The 21,869-nt window shown below is 39.8% G+C and overlaps 1 protein-coding gene across 1 annotated transcript; it reads left to right on the plus strand.

Moving 5' to 3' along the window:
• The first annotated feature begins 516 nt into the window (after nt 1–516).
• Nucleotides 517–15,333, plus strand: LOC6653353 (dynein axonemal heavy chain 2). The gene is made up of 5 exons (XM_047012416.1): nt 517–655; nt 807–1,143; nt 9,412–13,493; nt 13,565–13,669; nt 14,687–15,333. Exons 1-5 carry the CDS (start codon nt 517–519, stop codon nt 15,331–15,333), a joined length of 5,310 nt encoding a protein of 1,769 aa, XP_046868372.1.
• The last annotated feature ends 6,536 nt before the right edge of the window (nt 15,334–21,869 follow it).

Consider the following 21,869-nt stretch of genomic DNA (forward strand, 5'->3'; position numbering starts at 1 on the left):
ATGGCACCAACCAATAGCGTCAAAGACCCGACTGGGACGGGCACTACAAAACTTCACGCCATCAAGGGCCACTAGAGCTAATGTCAGCGTTCACATGTGTGGATGCAGAGACGCAGACGCCAAGTTGCATAAGATCATCAAACAAGCGTTCTCATTAGACGCTACCACAGCCAAACCGCTATCATCACCAGAAGAAACTCAAGCTCTAACCAGACTTGAATCTACTACCGCCTTGAAGAATGGCAGGTACGAGGTCGGTCTAATGTGGAAAGACCCTGAAGTTTTATTAACTGATAGCTACGCAAACGCACTAAAACGGCTTAAATGCCTACAAAAGCAATTTTCCCGACAACCACAGTTAAAGGAGCAAATCACCATGCAAATCAAAAACCGCATCGAAAAGGGCTATGCTCGCATGCTGACGCCGGAGGAAATAGCTGCACCAAACAGACGGAGATGGTATCTACCGACCTTCATAACTAAAAATCCAAATAAGCCAGAGAAGGTCCGGCTTGTATGGATGCAGCCGCCCAATCCGGCGGCAGACCCCTGAATGACTACATCTGGAGTGGTCCAGATCTCCTAAACTCCCTGTTTGACCTCTTACTCTCATTCCGAGTGGCAATCTGTGGCGATATCGCCGAGATTGTTCCGAGTGAGAACAACATACACCCATGCGCAAAGGTTTCTGTGGTTTGACAGCAAATCCGAGAGACAAGAGCCTAACGTCTATGTTATTGAAGCGCTTACTTTCGGAATCAATTGCGCACCCTGCATTGCACACTTTATTCGTGACAAAAATGCAGATCGATTCTGTCAACAGTACCCTCAAGCAGCACAAGCCGTGATGGACTACCACTACGTGGATGATTTTATATACAACGGCGACGACTACGTGGAAGTCGGAAACATCGCAACTCAAGTCAGAGATATCTATGCAGCAGGTGGTTTCCACATACGCAATTGGTCTTCGAACTCAAAGGAGGTCCTACGAATACTAAAGAGCGATTCGCTGCTCCCCGAAGCTGTCAAAATTACCGCCACAGAAAAGGTACTCGGCTTATATTGGGTGCCGAACTACGACGTATTCACATTCATCTGCGACAAAACCAAACGCGAGCACTTGCAGGTACTTATGTCAATGTACGACCCACTCTGCTTCATCTCATGCTTTACAATAGAGCTGAAAATCCTACTGCAATAAGTCTGGAGAATCGGCATTGGCTGGGATACTGGTTTGCCCGACGCATTGTTACCCAAATGGATACGATGAAAACGGATCCTTAAAACAGTCGCTGGATTAACCATCCCGAGATGTTATTATCAGATACACAAGTTCGTTGACGCCAGCGAATTGGCATACGCAGCAGTCTGCTACCTTCGGATACACAGGGGAAAGAACCTACCTCAGCTTCGTGGCCTCCAAGGCGAAAGTGGCACCGTTGAGTCCACTATCTATACCAAGGATGGAACTGCAGTTATCGGAGCAAAGCTGAGTAACCGAATCCAACGCAATCCAAGTTTGTCAATCAATTCGAGTTGTTATTGGTCTGACTCAAAGACTGTTCTTAAATGGCTTCATATGGATCCACGAAAGTTTCAGCAATTCGTCATGCACCGCGAGGGCGAATAACTGGAATTCACAAATGTTAGCCAATGGAACTGGGTTCCAACCAACCTTAACCCTGCAGATCTCGCTACTAAAACAAACAACGCCAATAAATATAAAACTTGGCTACACGGTCCAGACTATTCGCTGCAGGATCAACACGAGTGGCCAAAGTGCGATGATTTGGGGCCACCAAACAATGCTGAAGTCAGGCATAACATACTCTTCATCGACAATTCGCCGATGGAACTAAAACTTTGCGCGGAATATTTTTCCGACTGGCGCAGGCTATATCGAGCTTTAGCGCGCTTTATTCTCTACATTGAGAAACTGAAAGCGAAACAAATGAAGGCATCGCCACCTACCAGATGGTGTCTTACGAGATCATTCAGCAGGCACGCACACTCCTACTACGGCATGCGCAGTCATCTGAATTCAATCCCTAAATTCGCAACTTAACAAGAGGTAAACCTTTAAAAACAAGTTCTAAATATCTTCCTAGACGAAAACCAGCTCCTGCGTACCCGAGGGCGAGCCGCAAAACAAAAACGGACAAAACCAAATACTGCTCCCATATGGGCACCACTTTACTCGGATTCGAGGCATGTTTTACATACAACGCCTACGAGTCCTATACAAAGGCATGCGGAAGTCTTGCCAACGCTGTAAAAATGAGAGAGCGCCATGCCTGTTCCACCGCAATTAATCGGCGCGGGACCCCAAGAGAAATTTACAGCGACAATGGCACTAACTTCAAAGCTGCCGAAAAGATTGTCTGTGACAAAGCGCAGACGATCAGCTTCAACGGAGTGCAACCGGCGTTCGATAACATAAAATGGAAATTTAATCCACCAGCCGCTCCTCATATGGGGGGAGCATGTGAGCGACTTGTTCGTTCCGTCAAGACTGTACTCTACGCAATCTGGCAAGGGCCTACAAAGCGCACTCTGGGAAGTGGAATTTATCCTAAATTCTAGACCGCTTACTTTTGTCTCTCTGGATAGCAAAGACGACAAGGCTATCAATGTTGCCGCCGAAATTCAATGGGAAATTAACCGTTGCATCTTGCGCTTTAAGCTTACATGTTAGGTTCTATGCTTGTTACTAGGCGGCGGTCAGAACAGTTTGGTTACAACCGCGACTCAGGGCGATTATTTTATTGCGGCTCGCAGACGGCTCGCTTATGACCACGACGGCTTGCATACTACGGCTCGCTTATGACCACGACGACTCGCATACGGCACACACACCATACACACAACCACTTAGCCTACCATTAGCATAAAAAATACACGTGGAAGAAATAAATGAAGTATCACGTGAAAAATGAAGTGTTTTCGTGTGGGCCCGCTAAAACATCGAACCTTAGCGTCAAACTCAAATACTGAATTAAATAGCTTGCTTAAATACTGAATTATTCAGTCGAAGCATTTAGGCCGAATTTGTATAATTGTACAATTACTTATTTTCTCAAACATTCGCCCACATATGTATGAAATATTTTGGAATAACGAAGTCTTTTAAACCTCATGCATGACATCCAAAAAAGGTGGTTTATGACCCGTGTGCGTCTGTTGCTCTGATCCCAAAACGATTTCCGTGACCACGTTTGCTCTAAAAGTTTTCCTTCTATCGAATCAACGAACCAAAATATTACTAAGAAATTTGTTTAATGACTGCGATGGTTGTCCTAATTGAGACCGAAAGTACTTATTTGCACTAAATCTCTTTCCTTGCAACTCAATTCATCAATACACAAACAAAACAACTAGAATTCTTTCTTCTTCTTCCATCATTCCCTAAGCAAAGCACGGCGCGCATACACATACAATTCGTGTAGCGTTGCGTATGTGTGCGGCAGCGCTTAAACCGATTTATATCAGGTGTAACTTATGTTCTATTTATCCAATCAGATTCAAATTTGGGATCAGAGGTTTTATATCCAATACTATTACATTAGTGCACATTTTTATGTGCATTTTTATGAAAATGTTTTTTCTAGAGCTATATAATATAGTGGCCCGATCCTGACAATTTTCATACTTTATCTGCTCCAGGCTATTAGTTGCTCAAATATCAAGTTTTATCCCGATAACTCTTAAGATGGCGGCGTCACGTTGATTTGCACAGACGGACCGACCGACGGTTACCAGGTGTTACCAGACCAAATAAGTCAAATGGGACCAGACCAAATTAGACAAATGGGCAAAGAAAAACCACTCTGCCAACTGAGTTGGTACACGTGTGGAATAACAAAGGCGGCTTATTTACATGCCGTATTTTATTGAATTGTGCCTCAGACTTGTCCATCTGGGACTTTCACGTTCACCAGGCGGAAATAACCAGAGGTTGCTGCTGACTTTAAATAACTCGAGTGTCGAGTTAGTGCATCGATATTAATGGTCACCTCACTTCATCTCTGTCGGTATTTACCGAGATGGCCCTGAATTTAAAACTATAGCTTCAGTCGACATTTTGCAAGGTTAGTTCTCAGCGGGGAATGGCGATGGCCATGGGATGGATGGATGATTCCATTGGTGCTCAGTAAAAGATTGCCAACACCATTATTGTAGATGGACTACTGCGAAATTTTCTAAAGGCAGTTCCATCGCACACAAAAGTAATCGTAGATGAAAAGGTCGAGAAACATGTATAGATATATATAGAAAAAATATCAAAAAAGCTAACATCGGCTATGCTGAAGCTTATGTACCCTTGCAGCCCTTGGCAATAATAATTTTACATGTTCAAAATTTGTTTTCTGCAACTCAATTCATCAATATATACAAACAAAACAATTTTACTACTTTTTATACTACAATTTGTTCTTCTTCTTCCCTCATTCCCAAAGCTAAGCAACGCGCGCATACACATACAGTTTATGTAGCGTTGCGTCTGTGTGTGTTTGCATGTACTCTGTTGATGACGAAAGGCGTAGTAGACAGCAAGCAGCGCTGCCGGCAGAGCTGGGATCAGAGCCGATTATTATATTGACTGAAACTTCTGTTATATTTATCCGATCACATTCAAATTTTGGGATCTGGGGTTTTATATCAAATATTATCACATATGTAAATTTCATAGCATACTCCAATTTTTATGAAAATGTTTTTTCTAGTTCTTCTAGAGCTATATGATATAAAAAACACCGAAAAAAAACTCTTGAGACGGCTGAGTAAAACGCATATGCACAGATGGACGGACGGACAGACGGACAGACGGACAGACGGACATGGCTTTATCAACTCAGCTTCTCATGCTGATCAAGAATATATATACTTGATGGGGTCGGAAACGTCTCCTTCTGTGCGTTACCAATTTTATAATACCCTCTGCAAGGGTATAAAAAAGGTTTTCTGCTCTCTGACGTGACGGTCGTGTTTTTTCATAGCTCCTGAGTTTTCATCAATATTTATTGTTTCTCTCAATCTCAATCATCGCCCCGACTATACCATCAGTGCTAGTGTCTATTTTGTATTTTTGTTCCTCTCTCTTTGTGTTTGTGCTCAGCTTCTTTCCCGCGTAATCGTTTTGTAACGCCGCCTCGCAAAACTTGGCTTATAATTGTACTCTTTCTTCTGCTGTGCACTCTAGCTGTCTCTCTGATTTATTTGTAATCGTTGAATTTTTATCGATAATTATCTTAGTGCTGAGTTTTTAAATTTAATATATATTAAAGTAGTATTATTGCCTTGTGTTTCTTTTGGCTTTTAAATGGATTGTTGTCTACCTACTTGCAAGCATTCTGATCAGTGTAGACAAATGTCTTGTTGGCTCTGCGATAATCTTATTGCTTAACGGCCCTAACGGCCGCGACTATAATAAATTTCCTGGTGTCTGTGTCTAAGCCTGAGCTTGGCTTAATGCGCTGGACTTGCCATCTTGCACCAGCCAGCAGCTTGATTTTAGCCGTATGTACAGGGATCTTTGTTAAAAGTTTCTTTCTTTAAACGTACATTTATTGTCGCACTTCAAGTTCGTTCCACCTTTTGAGAAGTAGCCCAAGAAATGTGCCTTTGAGTTGCCTCATAAGCAGTCGCCAGCACCCTCTATCTTCTCCCATTTTACTTTCGCCTACACCATCTTCTTGTCCCTCTTTATGCTCCTCTTTTCAGATTGAAGTACCCAGTGCAAGCCCTGGTGTACCTCAATCTATCCCTCACGGGAACTCTGATCAATTGGATCAATAGGATCATGCTGGCTCTCAATCACTTGTGGATGCCAATGCTCATCGCAAACAATTATTTATCTCTATGCTTGCTCCAGTCGTCTGTGGCAGCTTACATTGGTAATATATGCCCTGCTAAGTCAAAAAGTTGAGTTTTCCAGGCCCCGCAAAATTTCATCTTCTGCTTCAAAAAACTAATAACGTCTAGTCTTTGCATTCATTATCAAAATGTAAGAGGACTTTTTACCAAGCTCTCGAAACTGACATGGCTTTTTCTAAAACTTGGCTCACCTCCTCTGTTTTGGAGAACGAAATTCTTTATTTCTTATAGGCTTGGTCGTGCCGGTGGAGTACTCATTGCTGTCAATTCGAATCTGTTAGTTTTTGAGTTTATTTGCGTTGAAGTTACATGTTTCAACTTTAGCGTACATATTTCTTGTTCATATATTCCTCCAGCTTCTGATATCAGGACCTACATGCACCATGCTGATGCTTTGCAAACTATTTTTAGTCGTCTTAAAGATCGTGATTTCTTTATAGTTTTAGGTGATTTTAAATTGCCCAATATATCTTGGCTGCTTGATGACAATCTATCTTTTTTAATTCCTTCATCGCAGCATGTTTTTCTTGATAGCCTTTTGGAATGTCCGCTATATCAGTTGAATTCTTTACTTAACTCTTCTAAAATAATCCTCGATATTGTTTTAGTCTCGGATCCTACTTTTAGTTCTGTATGTCAAGCACAGCCCCTGTGAAGCCTGAAGATCCTTATCACCCTACCATTGAAGTTATTATTTCTTACAATTCCTTACAATTCTTATTTCTTACTAATTCATTTAATAACATCGCAAATTCTCGTCGTAGATGTTTTCGTAAAACAAATTTCAATCTTTTTAATAGCCTTATTTTCTCTTTTGATTGGTTATTTCTATTTGAGTGCTGCGATATAGATTGTGCAGTGAAGTTTTTCTACTCTGCTCTAATTCTCTAATTTTTGGATAACGAACGCATTTGCGTTCCTTATGTGAATGTCTCTACCGACTCCAGCGCGCCAGTCTGTTTCACACGTAGGCTCTCTAATCTCCGTAAGATTAAATCGAGATATTTTAAAAGATTTAAAAAACTAGTTCGCGACTTGACTATGCAAATTACTGTATAGCCAAATCTCAATTTTGTCTTTTAAACACTCAATGCTACAATAATTTTTTTTTACACTAATAATTATATCGTTCGCTGTAAGGTTAAATTTTATAAGAACCCCAAAAGATTTTACAACTTTGTTAATTCCAAAAAACGCTCTAATGTACTACCTTCCACCTTCAGACTTAATGACCAGATTGCTAATAATGATTCAGATATTACAGATCTGTTTGCTAAATTCTTTCAGTCGACTTATTCTACTACTGTTTCGGAGCCCACACCCTATCCCTTTTCAATCCCACATTTAAATTGTATGTTTTTCCCTAGTATTACTGAAGACTGTATTATCTCAGCTATGACGTCTTCCTTCGTTCCCGGTCCTGATAATATACCTAGTTGCATCCTTAAAATGTGTTCGATTTCCCTATCTAAGTCTTTATTTGGGTTATTCTTTATATCGAGTGAGACTTGTAGCTTTCCCAATATTTGGAAGGAGTCTTTTATTATTCCGCTTTTTAAAAAGGGTAGCACATCGGATGTTTCTAACTACCGTGGCATTGCCAAACTTTCGCCAATACCAAAGCTGTTTGAGAAAATTATTATGTCTTCCTTTCAACACCTATCCAGATCAACTATTTCTCCTTGTCAGCATGGCTTCATGAAAGGTCGTTCGTCGCTTACTAACCTTTTAGAACTGACTACCCTTGTACACCAGTAAGGCTTTCGATACGGTTGATCATTCTATGCTTCTCGCGAAACTTAACATCATGGGGTTTTTTCCCGAAACTATTGGCTTTGTTAAAGTCGTATCTTATTGGCAGAACCCAAAAGTTGTCTTTTCGTTCCTGGATATCTAAAACTGTTCGAATTACGTCAGGTGTACCCCAAGGCAGTCATCTGGGCCCACTGTTATTTACACTGTTTATAAATGATTTGCCTTTGACCTTGGCTCATTCACGCGTGGTCATGTTTGCGGATGACGTCAAGATTTGTTATTCCTATAATGATCCTTCTTTCCAACAGTACTTGCAATCAGATCTCGATGCGTTCTGTGATTGGGGCCACGTTAATAAATTACATCTTAATGCCTCTAAGTGTTCTTTTATGACTTTCAGTCGTTTATCTCCGTTCCTAGCTCATTATCCTATTAAGTCTGTTCTGTTAGATAGTGTACAATCGTTCAAAGACTTAGGCGTTATGTTTGACCCAAAACTTTTATTTAGTGTTCATATTTCTTCAATTGTCAATAGAGCATGCAGCCGTCTTGGCTTCATTAAACGTTGGGCCAAAGAATTTGATGATCCCAATGTAACAAAGGTTTTATACACTTCGTTAGTTCGCCATACTCTCGAATATTGCTCGCCAGTGTGGAACCCGCAATATGATGTTCACCGGCGTAGTATTGAATCGGTACAGAAGCAATTCCTTAAGTTTGCGTTACGCGGTCTTAATTGGCTTCTTCTTATTAATATTTCTTCACTTTACAACCGTAGGCTCGTTTTTGGAATTCTCTTTCTCCATGAACTAGTCGACGGCGAAGTCATTTCTACTAATTTACTAGATACGCTATATTTTTGTGTTCCCTCACGTCGGACCAGAAACTTTTTTCCTATTTACCTTAGTTAGATGTCTGACTAACTACTCTCTTCACGAACCTTTTCGTGTTCTTTGCCAATCTTTTAACAACCTTTCTCACCTTGTCTCTTCGTATCTTTCTGTCACTTTTCTTCGCGCTATACTTTTCAATCATCTACACCGAAACCGCTGAATATATTCTGGACTTGGATTGCTTGCAACTCATCCCTGACCACATTGGCTATGAATCGGTGCAAAGCTGTAACTTGTGCAAATAAAACACCTTCACCGGATCGGGGATGTTAAGCTGTGTATAAAGCTAAGCTTCCTTCTTCAATTAAGTGTTATCTGTATTTTAGCTTAAGCTTTTCGTCGAATAAATATCCGAATGTTTTGATTAATAGACTGTCATTCCCACTGTGATACGGTTTTGCATTACACACTCAGCTGCACTAAGATTCTCAACTTTGTGTAAAAATGCAGAAAGACACTCCAGGTGGATCCACACCTGAGACAATGTGTGTATATTTTCTATAACACTGATGTTTTATATATTTAATTTAATCAAGATCAGGCAAACATTGTCTTTGTCAATAACTTCGTTATTTCCTATGCTAAGTTGGCCGTTCCTATGTAGGCTTCTCTTTTGGAAACATTACACCTTTTAGATAAAACGTTTTTCCACTTTTTTCCACAATGTAGGGAAAGAGTAACAAAAAAATTGCAAAGATTTACAAACATTGCCGAGGTCGAAGTAAGCCCCAGCCCTCGGGTTTCATGTGTGTTCTCTCAACAAAACGACATTTTACAGATTTCATTTTTCTCAAATGAGTAAAAGACCCAAGAGAAACTTTTATTTAGAATTTCTATGCTACAACGAATAATACAATTTAAAAATCTATTTGTTTCTGTATTTTAGGTTACCTTTCTATAAAATCATGGTGCCTACTTCTGATAGCGTTCGTTACGAATATATAGTATCAAAACTTCTCGCTGAAGAGCACCCAGTAATGCTTGTTGGAAATGTTGGTACTGGGAAAACATCGACTGCTGTCAGTGTAATGGAAGCATGTGATAAAAATAAGTACTGTATATTTACTATAAACATATCCGCACAAACTACTGCTGCTGGGCTTCAAGAATCTATTGAAAATAGAACAGAAAAACGTACAAAGACACAATTTGTTCCAATTGGTGGAAAACGAATGATATGTTTCATGGATGATTTTAACATGCCTGCAAATGATGCATATGGTTCACAACAACCGCTTGAGTTGATTCGCCAATGGATTGATTACAAGTACTGGTTCAACCGTAAAACTCAGCAAAAAATTTATGTGCAGAACACATTATTGGTTACGGCAATGGGGCCTCCAGGTGGGGGTCGTCAAGTAATATCGTCCCGTACTCAAAGCCGGTTTGTTTTGCTAAACCTTACGTTTCCTACTCATGAAACTATCGTTCGTATATTTGGAACTATGCTAAGGCAAAAGCTTGAAAATTTTTCCAACGAAGTTCGAGAATTATGGCTGCCACTTACACAATGCACTATTTTTCTTTATATCAGTATTATCAACAAAATGCTTCCTACTCCAAACAAATCACATTACCTATTTAATATGAGAGATATATCAAAAGTATTTCAAGGTTTACTTAGAAGTCAGCCAGAATTACAATCAAAAAAAAATGTTCTTTTACGTCTTTGGATACATGAAAGTTTTAGAGTCTTTAGTGATCGGCTCGTTGATGATACTGACCAAGCATGGTTTATTAATATGCTAAATGAGGCACTGGGTAAACATTTCGAAGTAACATTTCACAATCTCTGTCCTTCAAAGCAAGCACCGCTTTTTGGGGATTTTGCACATCCACAAGGATTTTACGAAGATCTGCAAATGGATACTTTACGTACCTTTATGATTAATCAATTAAATGAGTATAATAATTTTCCAGGAATGGCTCGAATGAATTTAGTATTCTTTAAAGAGGCAATCGAGCATATAATTCGAATATTGCGGGTGATATCGCAGCCACGCGGTCACATGCTTAATATGGGTATTGGAGGATCCGGACGCCAGGTGCTTTCTAAACTAGCAGCATTTATTTATGAAATGGGAATATTCCAAATCGAAGTCACTAAAAAATATAAAATGATGGACCTACGAGAAGACTTAAAACAATTATATAAATTAACAGGAATTAAGCAACATGTCACCATTTTTATTTTCAGCAACGAGCAGATTGCGGAAATTTCCTTTTTAGAAATATTAAATAATATGTTAAGTACGGGGGAAATAAATTTGTTTAAGTCAGATGAATTTGACGAACTTAAGTCAGATTTAGAGCGCCCCGCCAAAAAGGCCGGAATTGTCTTGACTACTGAAGCTTTATATTCTTTTTTTATGCATAACGTTCGCGATTATATGCATATTGCTCTGTGTTTTAGCCCTATCGGTGAAAGTTTTCGAAACTACATAAGGCAGTATCCCGCGTTATTAAGCGCTACAACTCCCAATTGGTTCAGGTTATGGCCACAAGAAGCTTTATTAGAAGTAGCATCCCATTTTCTACATGGCTTTCAGCTAAATGTTGTGATTCCCGGAAAAGAGATAGAGAAACATCGCGACAGTTTGGTTATGACTACAGAAAGTGTGCTTCATCGGGAAATTGCCTTTGCGTTTTCAATAATACATTCTAGTGTTGCTAAAGTAGCTGATATCATGTTGGCAGAAGTCAAGCGGCACAATTATGTAACATCACCTAATTATTTACAGCTTGTCAGTGGTTTTAAACATCTTCTCGAAAAAAAACGTTTAGAAGTGTCTACTGCGGCAAACAGATTACGAAATGGTCTTTCTAAGATTGCTGAGACACAGGAAAAGGTTTCAATTATGTCGGAGGAATTAAAAACGAGTTCAGAGCTGGTTAAGGTTTTGGCAAAAGAATGTGAGGAGTTTATTTCCATGATTGAAATACAAAAGTATGAAGCTACTGAACAGAAAGAAAAAGTTGATGCCGAAGCCGTTGTTATCAAGCGCGAAGAAATTATATGTCTCGATTTAGCAGCGACCGCTCGCGCCGATCTCGAAGTGGTTATGCCAATGATTGATGCTGCTGTAAAAGCACTGGATGCGTTAAATAAGAAAGATATCGCTGAGGTAAAATCGTATGGAAGACCACCTATGAAAATAGAAAAAGTAATGGAAGCTATTTTAATACTTCTTGGTAAAGATCCCACTTGGGAGAATGCCAAAAAGGTACTTAGTGAGTCCACTTTTTTAAATGACTTAAAGAACTTCGAGCGTGATCATATATCGGACAAAACATTAAAACGAATCGCTATGTATACGAAAAATCCCGAACTTGAGCCAGATAAAGTCGCTGTTGTGTCAGTTGCTTGTAAGTCTTTAATGCAATGGATTATGGCTATAGAAAACTATGGTAAAGTTTTTCGAATTGTTGCTCCAAAGCAGGAAAAACTAGACAATGCTATGAGGTCACTGGAGGAAAAGCAAGCAGCACTAGCAGCAGCGAAAAAAAAACTAGAGGAACTTCAAACGGTAATTGAAGAACTTTACCGACAGCTTCATGAAAAAACAGACTTGTTAAATGAACTTCGAACGAGAGAAGAGAGGCTACGAAAACAATTGGAACGAGCAATTATTCTGGTAGAATCTCTTTCTGGGGAACGAGAACGCTGGATTGAAACTGTGGCCCTTCTAGACCTTTCATTTGAAAAACTACCTGGTGATTGTTTGTTATCGACAGCTTTTATGTCTTATTTGGGTGCATTTGATACTAAATACAGAGATACACTTCTGACTATGTGGTCCCAACTTATTAAAGATTTACTTATACCCGCCACATCAGAGTTAAAAATCACACATTTTCTTAGTGATGCTGTTTCAGTTAGAGAATGGAATATTCAGGGGTTACCTGCTGATGATTTGAGCACTGAGAATGGTGTGATAGTTACTCAAGGAAGCCGATGGCCTCTTATTATTGACCCCCAGATGCAGGCAAACAATTGGATAAAAAACATGGAGGATAATAATGGCCTTGTAGTGATGGATTTAGGAATGAGTGATTACCTACGACAAATAGAAAAGTCTATTAAAGATGGGTTGCCCGTTTTGTTACAAAATATAGGCGAATCTTTAGACCAGGCTATAAATCCAGTTTTACGACGAAGCTTCACAATTCAGGGCGGTGAAAAGTTACTCAAATTCAATGATAAATATATAGCTTACAACAGTAAGTTCAGACTTTATATTACAACCAAAATATCAAACCCGCATTATCCTCCCGAATTATCTTCAAAGACAACTATAGTAAATTTCGCGTTGAAGCAAGATGGCTTAGAGGCACAATTACTGGCCATTATTGTGCGCAAAGAAAAACCATCACTTGAAGAGCAAAAAGACGAGCTGGTAATGACCATAGCACGCAACAAACGGACCCTTATTGATCTAGACAACGAAATACTTCGATTACTTAATGAAAGTCGCGGATCTTTATTGGATGATGATGAACTATTCTCTACTTTACAAAAATCACGGCAAACGTCTGTATTGGTGAAGGAATCTCTTAGTATAGCAGAAGTAACGGAAGTTGAAATAGATGCCGCACGTCAGGAGTATAAGCCAGCATCGGAGAGGGCCGCGATTTTGTTTTTCGTACTAATGGATATGTCCAAAATAGATCCAATGTATGTGTTTTCATTAGCGTCATACATACTACTATTCACGCAGTCTATTGAACGGAGTCCCCGAAACCAGCTGGTTCACGAGCGAATACAAAACATTAATGACTATCACACTTACTCGGTGTACAAAAATACTTGCCGTGGTCTGTTCGAGAAACATAAATTATTATTTTCCATACATATGTCAGCCAGAATACTTTCAAATGCCGGAAAACTTGTAGAGGACGAATATGAATTTATTCTTAAAGGAGGTATAGTTATGGATAAACAAGGACAGGCACCCAATCCAGCACCATGTAAGTTTAGTAGAGAAGCAGTTACAACAATAGAGTATTGGACTTAAATTATTAAATTAAATTAATTATAGGGTGGATCACTGAGCAAAATTGGGATAATATTACAGAGTTGGACAAAGTCTCCGGGTTTCATGGCATTATTAGCTCGTTTGAACAAAGTTTTAAAGCTTGGAATGGTAAGAAAATTTTATAATTTTAATAAATCATTTTTCTTGCCATAAATTACTCATCCCTTGAATCTTATATACATTGATATTCTAATTAAGGAAATACTTAGTTGTTTAAGAATAAACATCGTGTTCATCTGTAGCGGCTTTACTAAATGGCTTTTGCACTAAATGAAATATAATACAACTATACTTTTGTCACAAAAACAACTAACCTAGCATATGACTATAGAACTACAATCAGCCACACACGTTATGGGAAAAACACTTCTAATTGTAAACTAACCCAAACGATCACAACGGCAGGATGTCAAGTGGCCGACGCCGTGCCCATAATAATAATAGTTTTTCAACCCTCGAATACGTAGGTGTGAGTCGTACTAGAATAAACCTAAGATTAACCCTATATAAACTCTGTACTTTTGTTAATAAAATCAGTTATTATTTTGAATTCAACAGTTATTTTATAAGATACAACAATCTACTCTTATTGTTAGTGCTAAACACAATAGTGTGAGTGTTGCGGTGCAGGCTTAATTGCCGGCCCGCGCCAGTAGAAAGGCTTACCCAACGCGCCCCTGGATTTTATTCTCTCTCATTCGAACAAGAACAGTTAGAATTTACTTTGTCTTTGCTTGCACTGGTGACAAAGCGGCGGCCCGCTATAACGGCGCGCTAGTCACAGAAAATTTGGCAAGCAGGAAAGACGTGAAAAGGAGAGAAAAACACAAATGTAAGATAAAATAAAACATGTAAGAAATTTGAATTAACATTGAAATAAAGATTTCAGCCAACCGATCTAACCGATCGATTTGCCCCACAAATTGTACAACTGAATATAGCGCAATACAACACAAAACCGGCGATTAATTGTTTGTCAGTGCAACAAACGATTCTTAATGGAATGTTCGAGAGTCACGCAGGAAACGGTACGGCAATTAAACGGTTTAGTAAAATTGATCCAGGTCCGTGGTCCGTAAGAAATGGTAAGAAAATTACCTGCGTTGGCGCAATCGACTATTCAAGGAGTGAGTCTACCGTTTCTGGCCAATACAGCTAATCTTCATAACGGATTGTGGACCCAAGGACAAATGAGTAACGCGGCTGGAATGCAGCATGGACCTGGAAGCCAACTGTCGGCCACCGAACACTCGACGTTAAGCACTGGAGTGCACTCTACGAATTTAGGACACAAGAAAGCTTTATTGTCATCGGAACAGATAGCGGCCCGCCAAGTACTGAACAAAGACTTACCCGTGTTTTCCGGTAAGCCAGAAGAGTGGTTGTTGTTTATAAGCCACTATGAACAATCTACTGAAAGATGTGGAATTAGTAACGAAGAGAATCTTATTCGGCTCCAAAAGTGCTTAAAGGGAGCGGCTTGGGATGCCGTTCGAGGAAAGCTAATGTGTCCAGAGACGGTGCCGTATGCAATCGGTATGTTACGAATGCTATACGGAAGACCGGAGATTATTCACTCGAGCCTACAAAGGAAACTAAGAGAAGAACCAGCGGCACGCTCAAATAATTTGGATTCGGTTATTCAGCTAGCCTTGGCAGTGCAGAACTATTGCGCAACACTGGTCGCAATTGGGCTTAAAGAGTATCTGCACGATCCAGCTTTACTAGGCGAGCTCGTCGAGAAGTTGCCGGGAGAATTGAAACTCGAATGAGGAACACACCGAATTACTCTAATTGGATGTGTGGCTAACTTGTCTATCTTTGACAATTGGTTGTTTGGCATTGCAATGTGTGCCTCAATGGTTACGCCGTATACAGTTCCAGCTAAGGATGGAGCAAAGAGAACCAAAGTGCGAATTTTTCTGCACAACGAATTGCAAAGTGGATCTAGTCAAATGTGCAGGGAGTCATAACCTCGCCTCTTTCGAGAAATGAGCACAAAGCAGAGAAAGGAGTTCGTGCGGAAAAGAGGCTCTGCTATTGTTGTTTTGATCAGCACGTGATACGGAATTGCAAAAGTTGTGGTGTCGATGGGTTCAGGCAGATACACCACTCGTTGATCCACGAGACATCGGACTACAAGGAAAGCAAATCGCAGTGGCAGACGAATGAGGATGATAAACCAGTTCATCCACCAATTTGGAGATATAACAAGCAAGGCTTCATTCAAATATATGCGAATCATGTTATACGGAAGGAAGCGAAATTTAGCGACATATGCCTTACTGGACGAGGGAGCCGCTTGCTCTTAGATTGAAGAAACTTTGGCAGACGAGTTAGGACTAAATGGCCCGGCCGAAGAACTGTGCTTAAAGTGGACCAGCCAAGTCACTCAAACGGAAAGCGCGTCCAAGTATGTGAGTGTCGGAGTGTCGTCGATGTGTCAAGGTGCGACGCGATTTAAACTCAAGAGTACGTAAGCTAGACTTGCCTACGCAAACAGTTACCGACGAACTGGTAACATCGAGAAAGCATCTACAGTATTTACTGTAACGTAAAAGCAAGCTTAATTATCGGTCTGGATAGTTTGAAAGTTTGTGTGCCTTTAAAGATACGGGATTGGTTGGTCTGTGTATGGCCGGCACAGCGACGCCGCTCCAGAGTCCTCACACATATTGCACATATGTGAGTGCAATGAAGCGAGCAGCATGCGCGCTTTGGATGCGTCAATGAAAGAATACTACGCTATGGAGTCTTCGGGAACACGTGTGGCAAGCAAGCCGTTAACATCGAAAGACGACGAGCGCGCGTTGCAGATTATGGAGGCGACCACAAGTTATTGCCCGATTGACAAACGTTGGTAAACTGGACTGTTATGGAGGTTCGACAAAGTAGATCTACCAGATTCATACTCGATGGCCATGAGGCGTCTTCCGTGTTTAGAAGTGAAAATGGCAAAGGACATCGACCTTAGAAGCTTTATGTTGGATACTATGCAAAGCTATGAAGAAAAGGGATACATCCGGAGATTAACAGAAAGTGAGCCAAATAAGGGTAAAAGTTCATGGTTTCTTCCTATATTTACACTAACCCAAACAAGAACAAGACGAGGCTGGTCTGGGATGCAGCTGCGAAAGTCAAAGGCACGTCATTGAACGACGTCTTGCTAAAGGGCCCGGACATACTGGCATCTCTAGTTGGCGTGCTAATACGTTTTCGGGAGCGACCAGTAGCAGTGGCTGGTGACATAAATGAGATGTTTCACGAAGTAAGAGTGCGCCCAGAGGACCAGACGGCTGAGAAGTTTCTATGGCGCAGTGGAAATTCGGCTAAAGGGTTTTAGGCATGTGGTGGCTGCCCGTGACATATCAACTTACGTATGTAGTCAAGCCGGATTTGCTTGAAAGAGCATCAAAAGACTATCTGACCAAAAGAACTGTGTTTAGTGTGGTTACGTCAATTTTTGACCCACTTGGATTGCTTGGCTTTTTCACTGTTCGTGCTAAAATTATTATGCAGAATATTTGGCGAGCAGGAACGGATTGAGATGAGTCTCTTCAGGAAAAGGACCAAGAAGACTGGAAAATTTGGGTGAAGCTGTTAACCAAAATCAACGAAGTGAGTATTTCAAGGTGCGTGCCGAAGGTTTGTTGTGCAAGACGAGTACAACTTCACACGTTTGTGGACGCCAGCATCAATGCTTATGCAGCGCTACCTGCGAGCAGAAGTAGATGGAATAGTCCACTGTTCCCTGGTAGCGTCTAACAAGGGGAACTTCAGGTATGCGAATCACCGATTTGGATGAATTTTGGATATGTTGTAGAATACCCCGTCATTTGAAGCTGTGTGAAATATTTCGGCGCACTATTATATATTTTCCTAATAAATCGGCTTTAAAGTTATAGCTTTGGTGACTTATAAGTAAAACGCCGTGTGTACAACAAGCAGCTCGACGGTGTAAGGGGTAGAGGTCCTGCCTAAAATCGACGAAACTCTGGTTCAACCCCCGCCCGAAACTAGTAAGTCTTGGGTTTTTATTTTGTTTGCTTTTTCAATTATTATTGTTTAATAGCGAAATAGGTCTTTCGATGATTTGTAATTGGAAACATTTTCTATGTATGTTGAAATTATTGTAGATGCAAATTATTATTATTAACTATTATTATTAACTATTATTAACTTGTACGCTTAAGGTAATACCAGCTATACGCACGCCATTATGTACGGTTTTCCAAAATTTTTATTTCGTTTGTTGCCTTCAAATTGTTATGTTTTTGCACAAAAACATTATTTAAACATGTTCATAGTCTTGAGAAAATATACATACATACGTTGATTTATATCAAAAAAGAAAATGTGAAGGCAGAAGTTAATTACTCTATTTTACGTCTATGTTATATTTATGTTTTTGAAAGGCATAAAAAATGAGTCCAATCAAAAATTATCAAAAGACCTATTTCGCTATTAAACAAAAATAATTATTGAAAAGGCGAAAAAAAAAATAAAAACCCAAAACTAACTTGTTTCGGGCGGGGATTGAACCAGAGATTCATCGGTTTTAGGCAGGACCTCTACCTCTTACACCGTCGAGATGCTCGTAGGCCACTCGGCGTTTTGCTTATAAGTCACCAAAGCTATAACTTTAAAGCCGATTTATTAGGAAAATATATAATAGTGCGCCGAAATATTTCACACAGCTTCAAATGACGGGGTATTCTACAACATATCCAAAATTCATCCAAATCGGTGATTCGCATAACTGAAGTTCCCCTTGTAAGACACGAGTGGCCCCCTTGAAGCCAGTCTTAATACCACGGATGGAACTGATGGCTGCTGTTTTAGGTTTACGGCTGACGAAATTCATCGAACCAGGGTACCTAGAAATTGCTGCATCTGACTCATTTCTCTGCGTATTGAAGGCGTTTGTAGCCAGAAGAGGGGTGCCGCGCTGCATGCTATCGGACAATGGTACAAATTTTAGAGGAGCCATCCGCGTATTGAAGAAGCACATGGAACTGATATCAACTTCAGCTGTGGAGCAACAGTATCCAAAGTTGGAGTTCAAGTTTAACCCTCCCAGATCACCGCACTTGGGCGGCGTTTGGGAGCGACTTCAACTAAATCTATACTTTCAGAAATACTGCTAAAGGCCGGACTTAAGGAAGAGGTGTTAAGAGGAGCGTTTGCTGACGTAGAGCAAATTTTGAATTCAAGGCCTCTGACGTATGTGCCTTTAGAAAGCGCCGAATCGGATGCATTAACGTTGAACCATTTTCTAAAAGGCAGTTCTAGTGGCCTACGTGAGAGCGGTTCACTGGAACAGTCTGGTCCGCAACTCGCAAAAGGGTATCGGGTTGCCAGCCAAATTGCCGACCGTTTCTGGAAGAGGTGCTTAAGAGAATATCTACCTACAATCACAAGGCGCACGAAATGGTTCCAACCGCAGCTCAAGCCGATAGCAGTAAGTGACGTGGTGATAATTGCCACATTGCCGCCCCGCGCCAGTAGAAAGGCTTACCCAACGCGCCCCTGGTTTTTATTCTCTCTCATTCGAAGAAGAACAGTTAAAATTTACTTTATCTTTGCTTGCACTGGTGACAGAGCGGCGGCCCGCTATGACGGAGCGCTAGTCACACAAAATTTGGCAAGCAGGAAAGACGTGAAAAGGAGAGAAAAACACATATGTAAGATAAAATAAAACATGTGAGAAATTTGAATTATCATTGAAATAAAGATTTCAGCCAACCGATCTAACCGATCGATTTGCCCCACAAATTGTGCAACTGAATATAGAGCAATACAACACAAAACCGGCGATTAATTATTTGGTTAGAGGGCTCCGGATATATGTTCGACTCGCGAACCTTTTTGGAGCTGTCCCACGTCACAGCCTGAACATTTTCTACAGTGAGGTTGTTGGAAAAACAAGAAATAGTAATGTCTGAATCATGCATATGAACAGTATTTAAGGGACAGTTTATTTAAGGGGGAGCCTGCTTTAGGAGGCTCAAAAAATCGAATTTTTTTATTGCTTAAATCTGTTCCTAATATATCTAAGAATATGTCTGTCAATTTTGGAAAGACAATTCGAATTATTTTCGAAGATACAGCACTAAAAGCAGTCGGGCGCCGAGCGTTCGGTAAACTTTAAAGCGCGTTCTCTTGAGTTTTCATTTTTGGGATTGGCGGGCAAAATTACAAAAAAAGTATTCAACCAATCGTAAAAACCAAAGCTTATTAGATTCAGTATCTTATTACCTCCTCTGCGAACCTGAAAAGTTCTTTAAACAAAAAATTCTAAACTATTTTTTTACTTTTGCTATTTTTACTATTTTTTTATATTGAAGTTAGTTTTTTAGGTGCAAATTTCAACTTTTTTTTCAAATCTATAAAAAACTTTGATTTTCGCATTTTTTCGGGTTTTGTTAGGTTCACATAGAAGAAGGACTAATGAATAACATTATTTCATTATTTGTGTCATTGGAAAGGAAAGGGCTTGGGCGAACAACGTTGATTACACATCATATAGATATCGGATCGTATCCCCAGCGGTGGAAAAATTAATAGCGAAGTTGATCGAATGATAGAGTTAAGAGTTATTGAGTTGTCGAATAGTCTGTGGAGTTCTCCGATGAGATATATGATGAAAATACTCATTACGGACATGGTAACTGAGTATAAAAATCAGATTATAACAGATATGTGCAAGTACATGAAGATTAAAAATCTAACATCAACAGCATACCACCACCAGACTTTAGGGACAATAGAACGAAGTCATAGAACATTCAACGAATATATTCGTTCATACATATCAGCAGATAAGTCCGATTGGGATGTTTGGATACAATATTTCACTTATTGTTATAACACAACACCCTCGGCAGTGCATGAATATTGTCAATACGAACTAGTATTTGGAAGACTACCAAACCAGTTCATAGATTTTAACAAAATCGATAGAATAGATCCTTTATACAATTTAGACGACTACTCTAAGGAAATAAAATGTAGAATAGAAATAGAATATAAAAGAGCTAGGATAATGTTAGAAAACCATAAGTTAAAGAATAAGAAATACTACGATAAAAATATATAATTGAATAACTATGGGACCTTCTCTAAGACTTATGCGCCTGCCATATATATATGCATATTCATACATATATACATACATACATACTACGCTCTCTCGTTCTGCTGCCTCCAGCGGCAGAACTTATATACTTAAGAATTCTTAAGCTAAGCACAAGAACATTTTTTAAATAAAATTCATTTTTACCCTCAAGAATAAACGCAACGATTATTTAATTGTCTTATTTCTACTATAATTGTCAGCTGAACCTGACAGTAAATGAGCTACCATGTTCGTTGCTTCGCCGGGGTTAAGTAATCTGTTTTTTTTCAATTAATTCCGCAAATAATTCCACAAACAGGTCCCATTCTTTAGGTTCTCCAGAAAATGTGGGTACCTGTATTTTTGCAACACCGGTAGTGCGCCTCTCACGGTAACATTCTCACACTAAAACTGAATTCCGGACATAGAATTCTAAATCATCCATAGCATTTTTAAATTTTGCATCTTTTGTCAAACCCCGGTAAGCCTGTACTTTCTCAAATAAATAATTGATCCTTTAAATCTATAGAGCGTAAATCTTTGGTTACCCTATCCAAATATTCCTGGAGCTGTCGCGCTCTATCCATAAATATCTCCTGGTTAACATTGGCGTTTTCATTACTGGAGGTCGCATTCCCGCGCGCCTCTACTTTGTTATCATCCAACTTTTCAAACCTCGTTACATCTGCTTCACTGTTTTCCGAACCAACAGTGCCCTGCCTGCTTGGCTCTCCTTTGGCTATTAATCAGGCTGCCATATCTAAACCTTCCTCATACGTTCCATCTGTGAAATAGTAGTGTTCGGTTACTCCACTCTGTAGCATTTTGCTATAGTAACTGTTCCATACCTTCTGTATCTCACTTACTTCGTTAAGAATCTTGCTAGTAAACTTACTAGCATCTAAGTCTTCTTGCTTCTTTAACCTTGTATGCAACTCGTGTTGCTTTGCTAACAATTTTTCAGTTGTGATGGGGAATATTTTTGTCTTATGCATTTATTAAGATACCGATATAAGTATGTAATAATAATAAGAGTACATATTACTATTTTAATTTATATCTTATCTGATGATCCTGTCGTTGACATCGTTCGCCACTGTTGTCCGCCAAGTAGAGTTGTCTGCCGCTGCTTGTCTGCCAATGGGTAGCGATAGTTTGCTGGTAGCTCGTCATTCTTTTTCCAGTCGCCTT

The sequence above is a fragment of the Drosophila willistoni genome, unplaced genomic scaffold, assembly GCF_018902025.1.
Source record: "Drosophila willistoni isolate 14030-0811.24 unplaced genomic scaffold, UCI_dwil_1.1 Seg134.1, whole genome shotgun sequence".
Classification (NCBI taxonomy): domain Eukaryota; kingdom Metazoa; phylum Arthropoda; class Insecta; order Diptera; family Drosophilidae; genus Drosophila; species Drosophila willistoni.

Bases quoted from the DNA above. Each gene is read 5' to 3' on its own strand.
- LOC6653353 (XM_047012416.1), top strand. From the start codon at position 517: ATGGATGCAGCCGCCCAATCCGGCGGCAGACCCCTGAATGACTACATC. The intron at 656-806 runs GTGAGAACAACA...ACAAAAATGCAG, and splicing joins TATCGCCGAGATTGTTCCGA to ATCGATTCTGTCAACAGTAC. The intron at 1,144-9,411 runs GTACGACCCACT...TCTGTATTTTAG, and splicing joins TTGCAGGTACTTATGTCAAT to GTTACCTTTCTATAAAATCA.